The sequence below is a fragment of the Hevea brasiliensis genome, chromosome 9 (genome assembly GCF_030052815.1).
Source record: "Hevea brasiliensis isolate MT/VB/25A 57/8 chromosome 9, ASM3005281v1, whole genome shotgun sequence".
Lineage (NCBI taxonomy): Eukaryota > Viridiplantae > Streptophyta > Magnoliopsida > Malpighiales > Euphorbiaceae > Hevea > Hevea brasiliensis.
The window spans coordinates 21,484,214-21,496,493 of record NC_079501.1 but is presented as its reverse complement, the minus strand read 5'-3'; the positions used below and the strand labels follow the sequence as shown (position 1 = coordinate 21,496,493).

Sequence of the window (12,280 nt, the reverse complement as noted above, 5' to 3'; positions counted from 1 at the left end):
AAATGGATAACTAAATTTTATACTTGAATTTTATTTTATTAAATCTATTAAATTTTTATATTTATGATGATATTTATGGTTAAATTAAAATATTATAAAGAATAATAATAGATATTTATTATTCTATAAATTTTTTTTTGTTAATTTAGATAAAAAACTGAATTAATATAAAAATGGAATATTTATACAATTAAGAAAGAGCAGAATGGGGATCTTACCCAATTTCTAATTTTACGTGGCAGTGAAACTAGCAGACAAGCACTCACGCCTTGATGACGCTCTCTCTCTCTCTCTCTTTCTCTCGTGCATTTCCAATGCTATTAAAACGTTAGTTCTCTCCTCCTTCCCTTCCGTCTCTGTGATTTCCGACTAGCTTTCAGGCACATCTAGCCGGAATCTCGTCGGGAAACAAAGAACCAGTAAAGTCTCCACTTGTCAGTCTTTTATACTCTTTTTTTTCCTCCAAGGATTACTCATTACCATACAAGTGAGTTTTTATTTCCTTTTTTTTTTTTTTTTCTGATAACTTGTCAATAGTAATCGAGTCTCAAACTGGGTTTTTTTGTCAAGATTTATAGAATATTCTTGCATTTCATTTATGGGTTTTGTTTAGATATTCTCTAACTCTTTGTTTGGGAGCTGGGTATGTGACAAGATTAGGTGATTTTTGAGATTAAAGAAATTAGAATATGAAGCTGGTGTCTTGATTATTTTAATTGCAAAGCTTATAGGATCAAGGAAGGTTTTTAGAGTTCCGAGGCGTTCTTGATTATCTTAATCAAGTTTAAAGAATCTCTTTGTCCCTTGTAGAGATAGCATTATTAAATCTTTTTTAAGCTTAATTATATTTTGGTACAACAGATCAAGTGGCGTATTGTGTTGAACCTTAAATCTCTCCCTGAAGGGGTTGTTTAAGTGGTTTTGGTGAATTGGGGGGAAGAATGTTAAAAATGTGTCAGCCAGAGTACTCTGTTAAAGAGTGGGAGGTGAAAGTCAAGCTTTTTGGAGATGGAAAGGTTGAGAAGTTGAAGAAATCGATGGTTTCAAGGTCTCCAATGAAGCTATGGATTTTAAGGGCAATCACAACAGCCCTGCTATGGACATGTGTAGTACAGTTGATGGCATTCGGAGAGATGTGGAGGCCGAGATTGTTGAAGGGTTGGCCTCCTTGTTTTATTCGTCCTGAAGTCGAGCTACCTTCTGTTCCTGCCAAAGTTGTTCTTCCTCCAAAGAGTGAGTTCAAGATTTTCTTTATTCCTTCTGTTTTTGCTAGTTATTTTCGAGTAGCGTTGCAAATTATACCAAGTGACTGACATTCATTTAGGTGTACTCGTTTTGCAATACTGAAGAAAATAAACTGAATTTTGTAATCAAAATTTGCTCTACGCCTTCCTCTTTCCCCTGTCATCTATTTACGTTAATGTCAGTTTGATATGGTTGTTTTGATTTTTTTGTCACCCTTTCATATTGTTTATACATAACTCTTCTTTCCGTTTCTCTCTGTTGATTTAACTGTAATTTCAATGAGCATATTTAATTTGTTTTCTTGTGTAGGTTTCCTTTTTTGTTTGATAAAACGTCCGCAGTTTTGATTTTATCTGTTCTTAATTTGGTAATTGTTGCTTGCAGGAGTTTATAAGAATAATGGGTATCTTATGGTTTCCTGCAATGGTGGGCTCAACCAAATGCGAGCAGCAGTGAGTTGATCAATATTTTAACCACAACCATCATCAACCATGAAATTGCTTCGATTCTCTGTGCTTTTATCTTGTATTCTATCACGATGTGATTAATTGTACTCTGGATCTTATCATGCAGATATGTGACATGGTTGCTATTGCTAGATATCTAAATGTGACTCTCATTGTTCCAGAGTTGGATAAAACCTCATTCTGGAATGATCCCAGGTATGCTAGTTTATCCATAGTCTCACTAAACTCTCATTTCATAGTGACCGCAATTCAATGCAGAAGTGTCAATTTATCTGATCAATTGTTCATGGGGCAGTGAGTTCCAAGACATATTTGATGTTCATCATTTCATCACTTCCTTGAGAGATGAGGTTCGAATATTGAAAGAGCTACCGCCTAGGGTAAAACGTCGAGTTGAATCAGGAATATTCTACTCATTGCCACCAGTTAGTTGGTCAAACATATCTTACTACCTCCATCAGGTTAGTTCACAATAATTGCAAAACCATTATTATCGTTTTCCTGATGTATTTTGGACTAATGTGACTAATTTTCTTAAGTGTTTGCCAACAGATTCTACCTTTGGTGCAAAAGTACAAAGTTGTACATTTGAATAAAACTGATGCTCGTCTTGCTAATAATGGGCTACCCCTTGAGATTCAAAAGTTGCGGTGCCGTGTAAATTTTAATGCTCTGAGATTTACATCACAGATAGAGGAATTGGGTAGACGGGTTGTTAGGATTTTAAGGGAGAAAGGCCCCTTCCTGGTCCTTCATCTCAGATATGAAATGGATATGTTGGCTTTCTCTGGCTGCATTCAAGGTTGCAACAGTGGAGAGGTTGAGGAACTGACAAGAATGAGGTAATTTCTCTTTATTACTTTGATAATGTCAGTCTATATGAAATATAATTAACCATAGTTTATTTCACATCGTTAGATATGCTTACCCCTGGTGGAAAGAAAAAGTTATAAATTCTGAAATGAAAAGGAAAGAAGGTCTGTGTCCTTTGACACCTGAGGAAACTGCATTTGTGTTGAGTGCACTGGGCATTGATCGTAATGTTCAAATTTATATAGCTGCTGGTGAAATTTATGGTGGAGAAAAAAGAATGAAGAGTTTGGCAGCAACATTCCCTAATTTGGTGGGTAGAAGGAAGCAATGATTTCTCTTTTTAATTTATATATGTGAGAATGTCAAAAATAATTTGCCTTAATATGAGGCAGGTTAGGAAAGAAACTCTGCTGGGACCATCAGATTTGATGTTTTTCCAGAACCACTCATCCCAGATGGCAGCATTGGATTATCTCGTCTCCCTGGAGGGTGACGTATTTGTACCTACATATGATGGCAATATGGCTAAAGTTGTTGAAGGCCATCGCAGGTAATGCATTGCCACTATTTTTGATCCACACTCTAAAACTAATTGTACTTTTTATATCTGGATTGAGTGCTATTGTTATTAAAAATGAACCAAGTATCCCAAAAAGATCCTGGTCTTCTTTTTTTTTTTTTTTTTTGGGGAAAAATCTGCAGAATTAACCAACTAAGCACTATCAAATTAATTTGTACTTTATAATTTTCTTGTAAAAAAGAAACGTCAAACCTGATATTGTGTTTCTTGTTTTCAATGGCGTAGATTTTTAGGATTCAAGAAGACTATTTCACTGGACAGAAAGCTTCTAGTTGGTTTAATAGATCAATACAAAAAGGGATCATTGAGTTGGGATGAGTTCTCTACCACTGTGAAGGAAGTTCATGCTGATCGGATGGGAAGTCCAAAGACCAGAGTTGTCATCGCAGAAAAACCAAAGGAAGAAGATTATTTCTACGCCAATCCACATGAGTGTTTGCAACTGTTAGATAAACCATTGACTAGCACATGGACCTAGTTGTCCCAAAGAGATGGTTATCCTTATACTCAGTGCCTACATGTATTTATCAGAGGAAAATGGCCTCATTTTTTCACATGGAGGCTTAAGTACAGAGTATTTCATTTCTGTTTGTGATCGGAGGAACGAGAGGCCTAAGCCTTGATCTTCTCAAGCAGCATCACTAAAATATTTATGGCTATTGATTTTTGAATAACCAGAATGTTTATAGGGTGGAAAAATGTGCTCATTGTCAAGGCCTAATATGCAAAGAAGGATAATAGAAAATTTCCCCAGATGGGGAGAGTTAGGATTTTATTGTGTAATCCTTCTCCATATATCCTTCACTGTTATGATTTTTTCAGCATCAAATGTAATGAAATATTTACGCATCTTTCTCTGTGCACAGTTGAATATAGGATGTAAAAAACTTAATTATCATCATGTCTGTCGCATGATGGTAACCACATGACAAATCATTCAGAAACAGGCAATTGATGTGAACCCAGAAGACCCTTAAGATCTTTTTTTTTCTTCAAATAATTTAGCACACCAGTTATGTCATCTAACTATACAGGCACAGAAGTGTAGGTGCTTGCATACATAAGCAGCAACAGAAATATTTTCTAATTATCCATGTAACTTTATCCAAATTTACATATGGAAGCTTTACGTGTTATTTAGATGCCATGGTTGTTGCATATTCTGAAAAAAATAAAACGAAGGATAAGAAGCAGTCTTTCCTAATAATTGTTTTCAATGCATTTGTTGCAGTTAGTGGTTTGGTAACTTCCCATGATGTTGTAATCATTCTATGTTGTTAGTAAGGCTTTCAAACCCACTTGTTATTTGAATGTAGAAGATAAGGGTTTATGGGCAAAATGGGTATATTATTCATCCAGTAAAACATATTAAAGTATTGAATGCACTTAATTCTATTCCATGATCTATATAGAAAAAAAAATTGAGGGTACAAATAGTGATGCAGTTTTAAAAAGATTGCCTATTCAACTCAGATTCCCAAGAAGGTTCTTACAGAGGCAATTTGATCCAAGAGAGTTTGTTACTGATCCAAGAGAAGAAAATTTCTTCCTAGTGGGTGATTCAAGAAATCATTCCTCTTAAAGAAACTGGTTTTTGTCATAAATGGATGGTTACTTAATTTACCTAGTGGTGGTGAATGTACATAGTGTGTAAATTAGAAAAATGATGCCTCAAACTTAGCTTTCGCACCACACAACTGCCGCAAGAAGTGGACTACTTGTTCATTTTTCAAAGATCTAATGACTGTCCATAAAATAAACCAAAGTTGGTGATTAAGTGATTAGACAATGCACTTGTGGAATATTTAAATAGAGGGGTTAAGATTCTTTGAAGTTTGGATCAACATGATCTTTTCTTGTTAGTTTAATTTCATTGAATTCAAACTCAGTAATATATATATATATATATATATATTATTAAACAACTATTACCCTTTTGAAAATTTAATTTTTAGAAAGTGATAATTTAATCCTTCAACTTAGCCATATATTTCAACTTTATAGAAGTCCAAGTGCTAATGGAAGGACCCCATCAGCCAAAATCAGCACTTGTGTTCTTCAATTATTATTTTTTTTTCCTGCATTTATTCTTCTCCATGTCAAGTTCAACCATTGTCTAAGTATTTTCAAACAAAATAGTATTTAATATATACTTAATTTCAATAAAATAATTACAGTTGTAATTTATTAAAAGAAAGATTTAAAAACTTGATTCAACAATAAGATTACTCCTTCCTTACGCTTTTAGTGATGAAAATTGTTTTCTTGCAAACAAAGCAGAAGGAAATTGTCCCCCACCCCCCTAACAACCCATTTGCAAGCTCAATTCCCCATAAATTTCACTGTAACAAACTACTAGTTGCCCCATTGAAGTGATAACGTAACTGAACATTACTTGAACACCATGGACATTTTCAGTAAATTTTAATTCAATTATTGCGTTGAACTTGAAATAGCAAAGCTAACCCTAGTTACCCAGATATGAAAAATGACTTGTTTTTTGTAAAATTGGATTTTTGGTTTTCATATGAATGATGGCCATAAAGGGCCAACTGGATTGGGGTCAACGAAAGCTTGTCTACGCTGATAAAAATCATTTATAAGCTCTTTATTTTTCATTTTTATCACAGGACGGGCTAAAATTTTACGATTCGTGCATATTTTTCGTCCTAATGGATGGATTATTTTCTCCTCATCAGATGAACAGTGACTAGGATTTGGTGATTTACTTATCTTGAGAAATAATGACGTTTCCTTTCCTTTTTTCAGATCTAGAGTGTTTAGAATTAGCAATTATAGAATCTTAGGAACATAATTGAATTCATGAAATTATAATCGAATCGACTAACATAGATGAAAGATCAAAATTTATTTCGTTAACGTGAGCATTTCCGTGAGTTTCTGATAGACATAAAATGTGCACAGGATGATGTTGTGGTAACCCATGTAATCCTCTGACCTGAAAATGCATGAACATTCAAAGAAACATGCACCATAAAAACTGGCAACTTTTATCAGTGCTCTCATCACTTAAAAACCCAAGCAACAAAACTTGCCTACAATAGCTGACCAATGAGAAATTTCGATAGTAAATAGAAGCCTTTACGCCATATTGTCATTTCTAAGAAAGCATATAATGCAAGGACTATGGAATCTCGAGTTCAAATTCTAATTAAAGATAAATGCTTCATGTGAGAGAGAACCATTGAAAGATGTAAAACAGCTTCTCATTATGTGCATGGAAGCCTCTGTATGAAATAAGTGCTGCCAATAAAAGAATATACATAACACATTTAATTTTTCCCCCTGCCCCATCATAGGAGATTCCATCCACGCAACCAGGGAAACCAAGAAAATTAGACAATTAAACATGTACAATTGGTCTTGACTTAGTTGTCTCTGGACCACGGCATATCGAAAACCTCACCATTCCCAAAATAGGCACCAAATGAAGAAATCAGAAAGATGAAATTTAAACCACAATGATACACTAGCTCTTTTCTGTTCTCAGTCTCTTATGAGCTCGATCAGTGTCTTCCATTCGACTCCCAACTCCAGTTTGTTCCATCACCTGATTGTTAAAATACAGATTTTCTTGATCCTGGGTGAACAATGCAAGAAGTAAAAGAATAGTAAGTCAAGAGAAGAAAATAGAACAATAAACTAGACTACTAAGTTTTATTCCCATCTAAAATGAGCACCGAAATAGCAAATATCTAGTCATAGTTGTTCAGAAGTCATAGCAGCAAAAAGGTCTTCATTTGATTACTTCAGAATCAAAGACAAACCTTTGGACTCGATACCACAATAGCTGCTCCCCTATTTCCTTGTTTGCCAACATCAATTTGCACCGAGATGTTTGTCTGAGTCAAATCCACACCTGAAGATCGTAGTGCTTGGGTCAAAGTATCCAGTATCCTGTTGAACACCACCATTCCAATTGATAACAGCATTCACAATATCCTTTTCTATGAATTTATTAAAGGAAACTTACACCTTAGTGCTAAAAAAAATGGATTACAACACCAAATAAAATGCGCCAGAGAATTTGGAAAATAACTCCCTGGAATTCTTGACATGGAAGATGGAACAGACAAAAATGTCAGACTTTCCCAAAGATCATGTTATAAATCTAAACACATCATCATAAATGCTGGTGTCAAACCCAAGTCAGAAGATCTTAAGTTTTCATTCATAATCCTCTGCAGTGTAGATTTCAGATCTTCAGTGGAACAAGGACACATGCCTCAAACTTCATTAGTTGCAATCTGCACATGCAAGCAACTAGAAGATATGCAACAACCACATCACTTTCTGCTAAAATCAACGTATGAGCCTTTGATGGGCAAGGCCACGGCATAGCAAATACTGCTTGCAAATTTTATTATTGGTCATTAAACATAGCACTCATTTTTTTATGGTCACTAACGTTCCAAACTTCCAATTGATTGCAACCAGCCAGCATAAACCTAATCAAGCCCAATGGCCATTGGAAATCTGGCTTTGAATCAAAGTCAAATATTTTTTATTCCAAATGGAATGGACCCACCAAATTAAGTCTCTCCAGATATTTGAATCAGTCCCAGGATTTCTCACAAACATGGACTCGTCATGATAGGAAAACATTACAATATTGCAAATTTGCCCACGCCATTTCTTTCACGGATTTTCTTTAATAGAGAAACAAATAGCAACAGATTGGTAGCCCATTAAAAAAAAATAATCTGACATGGACTTCTCATAAAAACTGAGTTTTTCGTTTTGGCTTGATTCCAATCATAGTGGGTGCGCTGAAACGAATTGGGAGGTTCAGTAATAAGATTGGCCAAATTAAAGTTCAAAGACCAAAACCGGAAAAAAGTACAAAGTTTAGTGATATTCTAACTTTCTATGAACAACCCAGCAAATAAAATCCAAAATACAGCTGATATTCTAGCTTTCTATGAACAACCCAGTAAATAAATTACTGGACAAGAAATTAATGCAGTTAACAACTGGAATTGACAATCAAAGCAACAGACTAGCCATAAAGTCAGTGCAGATGCTCAGTTCCTTACCCTTGAGAATATGTATTTGAGATGCTAATTGATCCAGTTTCAATCATCGGCTCCTCTTGTCCATTCAATGTATTGTTTGGAGAGGCACACTCAGTAGCACAAGGTTGACCCTGCCACAGTTGAGATTCTTGTTGATATGCCATATTCTCAGCATCAGAAACAGACTCCAGCACAGGCTGAGCAATTACACCCCCACTCCCTACAGCAGCAAACATATTTGACTGCACTTGAACATTAAATGGAACTGCAGTGGTTCCCAGGACAGATTCAATCGAGTTATTTACATTTGTGAGCATGGCAGTAGTTTTATGAGTAGAACCATTATTCAATACTTGAGAATGATCCATTACACCAGGCAGATTGTGATTTTTCTGTTTGAAAAGAAGACAAACCATCAATATCACTCCTATGAATTGAAACTAGAAAGAAATACTATTCAGAATCATGTCTGAAAGAGTCATAAAGATCCATGTACAAATGATCTTCAATAAAGAAAAATAACAACAATGCTTGCTCTTGTTGTCTTTATGCACTCCCTTAACATTAACAAAAATAACTACTAATACATTTATCCCATACAAATGGTACATATTTTGATATGTGGTTGTCCCATGATATTTGTCCAATTCAAAGAACAAATTTGAAACTATTGCATAATTGTCTTTTACGGCCCTCACAGTAATGTATTTTGCATGTTAAACACAAAATCAATTAATCAAGGAAAAATTAGCATTCCAAGTACAAATAATGCATTTTATGAAAGAGTATTAATTGTCAAAGATATTATAACTTTGGAGCAGATGTAGTACTTTGTCTCAAATATTAAGTGTGTTATTTCTTATGATCAATAAAACACTTGAAATCTACATGAGCTCATGATGCACGTCAAGGAAAATGTATCATAAGCATCGATTAGAAATAGTGATCAAGCACACAATTCATTCAAATGAGTACATGCCACTACATGCATATGAAAGCAAGAAACTTTCATCCACTAGGGCAAGTGTATTTGTAGAATTTACTCATCTGTCCTCCAAATGCAAAACAAAGACACAGAATTACATCTCAAAATTCTGCAAGTTTTCTTTTTTCTTACCATAGGTAAAATTGAAGTGTCAATTTAGCAAGAGCAGTGGTGTTTTATTCAAATATTCATCAGATATGAAACATAAAAGAAAATGCAAATAGAAAATTCATCAACAACAAACTAGTTGCAGCATCTTCCATATTACAATCCCCATTGACAACTGTCAAACAAGATATTCCCAACTTTATACCTATTTTCCATGTCATAAAGTCTACAACAAAGTTAATAATCAAATTTTAAAGGACTGTAGAAGCACAAGCATCTCAAAATACAGGAAAACTATGTATTAGGAAAAAGCAATTCACAGTACTACAGTATAACAACTCACATGCATATTATGATTTATGAATTGAAATTTTACCCAGGGTGTCAATTTTGTTGGCTCTTGACTCCAACCTTGGTATGGCCCCTCATACATCTGTAACTTTTCCTGTAAAAACTGAATGTACTCTATGACCTGCATATAATCGTGCAAAATCCTTTTATCCATTCAAGAAAAATGAAAAAAAAAAAAAGACTAAAAACTTTGACACAGAATTTTAAAACTGAGACAGGACTTGTACAAATCAAGAGCACAATTGATTGGCGCACCTCTAACAAGAATGAAGCCTTATCTCTTTTCTGATCATTTTGAGGTATAAGATCTCTCAAAATCTGGAACCTGCTTCACAAAGACAGTTGTTAATTCATGAGCAAAAATTCACTCCCATGTTATTGATTGTCAAGAAGAATCTAAGGACATAAAAGCATCTGACACAATGATAATCAGTCAAATGCAAGATTCTCCTACGACCAGAACCCAAATGTCATCGTTCAGAATTATGGTGGTTTACTAACAAATAATATTATAATAAAGATAAAAAAATAAAATAATAATAACAAAGATAAATAAAAGCTTAACTCAAGTTCTAAACTAGCAGTTGTGTTGCCTGCATGGATCTTTCTTTATCTATCTAATTCCATCTACTGCCTTGCTGAATCACTATGATTGATACTAATTTTAGTTTTCATTTAAACCTCTTCATTCCCCTTTATTGTCTCGTATACTTCTCTTCTTATCTACTCTTACTATTTGAATCCGTCTCTTGCTTTCTTGTCCACACCTCTGCACTTGCAAGTCCACATTCAGAATAACCAACCAAGAATTTGGATAACAAAACTCCAAACTTCCTCAATTACCAAATTAAATTCACTTCATCCATAAAATCTTCGAAACTTAATTAAATACTTGACTAAAAAATTCCCGTCTTTCTTCTTTTACTTCTTTTCTTACTCTACAACTCAGACTATGTACGTCAGTGCTACAAAGTGACTAATTTTAAAATCTTTCGACCAGTAATCGAAAGCAATTCAACCTCAACATTAGTACACCACAAATTTCCTCAGTTGGCACATTACTTTCGCATGTAAATCATAAAACAAAGGGATTATAATTAAGCTTGCCTCTCATTAATCTTGCTCCTTCTACGCTGCTCTGTCTCTGAATGCTTGGACCTGTGCGTACTCACCTTCTGTTCACTGCTCTTACCATCTATCTTCGCTGCGTCACCTATAATTAAAATACAAATTTCAGGGAAATAAACAAACAAAAGCAATAATATTTGTACATGTACCTTTGTAGGAAGAGGAGTCGTAACCGTCGGGTTCATCTTCTTCGTCAAAGTGAGACTTAGCAGATTTCACCATAATTCAACAGAGTTAGATTCTTTTTATGCCAAAATTTTGCCTGTTTCTGTTAAAAAGAGGATTTTTGGATAAGCAAAACCAGAGCCCGAACCCGAAACGAAGCTCTACTTCATTAACCAATAGCTAAACAATATATGCACACCGATGCAAATATTCTAAAGCTCCATATATAAGGAGATAGAGAGAGTACTTGAAGGAGTAGAGAGAGAGCGGCCGGAAATGGAGCTCCGATGAGGTCCGAAGGGTCTGCAATAGGAGAAGAAGAGAGACGAGGGAAAATTTTTTGCACACTTGTGCAGAGAGGAAGCCCTAAACAAAGGGTGTATTTTAATTTATTGTTTGATGTTGTCCAAAAATTTAATATATTATACTGTTTTCTCTCAGACAATAAAAAACATTGGATGGAGGTGGCGGATGCTAATATACGCGCGGGCGTATTGGTTGGTGTAGAATTTATTAATTAAAACTTTTTTTAAAAAAATTAAATAAATTCAGCCTATCATATTATTTATAAGTTAAATTAATAGCCATTTTATAGTAATTCTTTAATTTTTTTAATTATTTTTTATTTATATAATTATAAATAAATATAAATGATATAAATAACGTGAGCGATTAAATCTATTTAAGAATTTTTTTTATTTAAAAGTTATTATTTGACACTGGAGGTTTGGAATCTCAATTACAATCAAATGAATAAAAAAAAAAAAAAGAAAATTCAACTAAACCCACCGTACAATGTTGAATGTCTCTTTTTGTAACCTATTTGAGATTAAACAAGTATGCGTATGGTATGTACATATGAAGGTTGAAGCTGGATTTCCATTTTCACGTTGCTGTGGTATACATTGCATAGTTTATGACCACAATGCTAAGGCTCAGATCATTGGATTTCTTTCCTTTGGTTACCCTTCCTTGCATCTAACCAAATCGGACCTTATGAGCAGCAGAGAAATGCTGAGCTGCCGCTGCCATTGCCACCTCTGGCCTGAATGGTGCTGGACTTCTTGCACTGTTAGGCTCGCTGACTCTGGTTCTTGCAGGCTCATCAAAGCACGACAAAACCCGCCCTGAAAAGCGAGCAAACCAACTGGAATTCTTTTCTCCGCTCATTTTGTTCAAGACACTGCTATTCCTTGCTCAAAGTTGAACTGAAATAAGGAAATTGCAAAGCTGAAAGGGGCTGTAAAATTGTAATCTGTAAGCAGTAGCTCAGTTTTGGTTGGTGGATTCTATTAACAATAGAATTTCCATTTATATAGTACAAAATATGTCTTGGTGATCACGCTTTTATTGGAAAGAATTAGGTCTCAGGGGGCTTGATTGTTGAAGATTTCTTGATGGA

General features: G+C 34.6%; 2 protein-coding genes across 4 annotated transcripts; one reads left to right on the top strand and one right to left on the bottom strand.

The window, feature by feature from the left end:
• Positions 1-216: 216 nt before the first annotated feature.
• On the top strand, positions 217-3,954 carry LOC110659627 (rhamnogalacturonan I rhamnosyltransferase 1). The gene is made up of 9 exons (XM_021817601.2): positions 217-487; positions 862-1,233; positions 1,630-1,697; positions 1,819-1,907; positions 2,008-2,173; positions 2,265-2,554; positions 2,631-2,835; positions 2,918-3,075; positions 3,331-3,954. The coding sequence occupies exons 2-9, from the start codon at positions 942-944 to the stop codon at positions 3,581-3,583; spliced, it is 1,521 nt and encodes a 506-aa protein (XP_021673293.2). The 5' UTR covers positions 217-487; positions 862-941; the 3' UTR covers positions 3,584-3,954.
• A 2,356-nt stretch (positions 3,955-6,310) lies between these two features.
• Positions 6,311-11,288, bottom strand: LOC110659628 (transcription factor BIM2). Of its 3 annotated transcripts, XM_058153404.1 has the most exons (9): positions 11,126-11,288; positions 10,863-10,975; positions 10,693-10,798; positions 9,841-9,910; positions 9,611-9,706; positions 8,447-8,533; positions 8,163-8,329; positions 6,894-7,023; positions 6,311-6,706 (listed from the first exon to the last, which is right to left on the bottom strand). In XM_058153404.1, exons 2-9 carry the CDS (start codon positions 10,933-10,935, stop codon positions 6,596-6,598), a joined length of 840 nt encoding a protein of 279 aa, XP_058009387.1. In that variant the 5' UTR covers positions 10,936-10,975; positions 11,126-11,288; the 3' UTR covers positions 6,311-6,595. The 3 variants fall into 3 exon arrangements, with proteins under 3 accessions (XP_058009387.1, XP_058009386.1, XP_021673298.2); XM_058153403.1 differs by having other exon boundaries at positions 8,163-8,533; positions 11,078-11,288; XM_021817606.2 differs by having other exon boundaries at positions 8,163-8,533; positions 11,126-11,287.
• Positions 11,289-12,280: the final 992 nt, after the last annotated feature.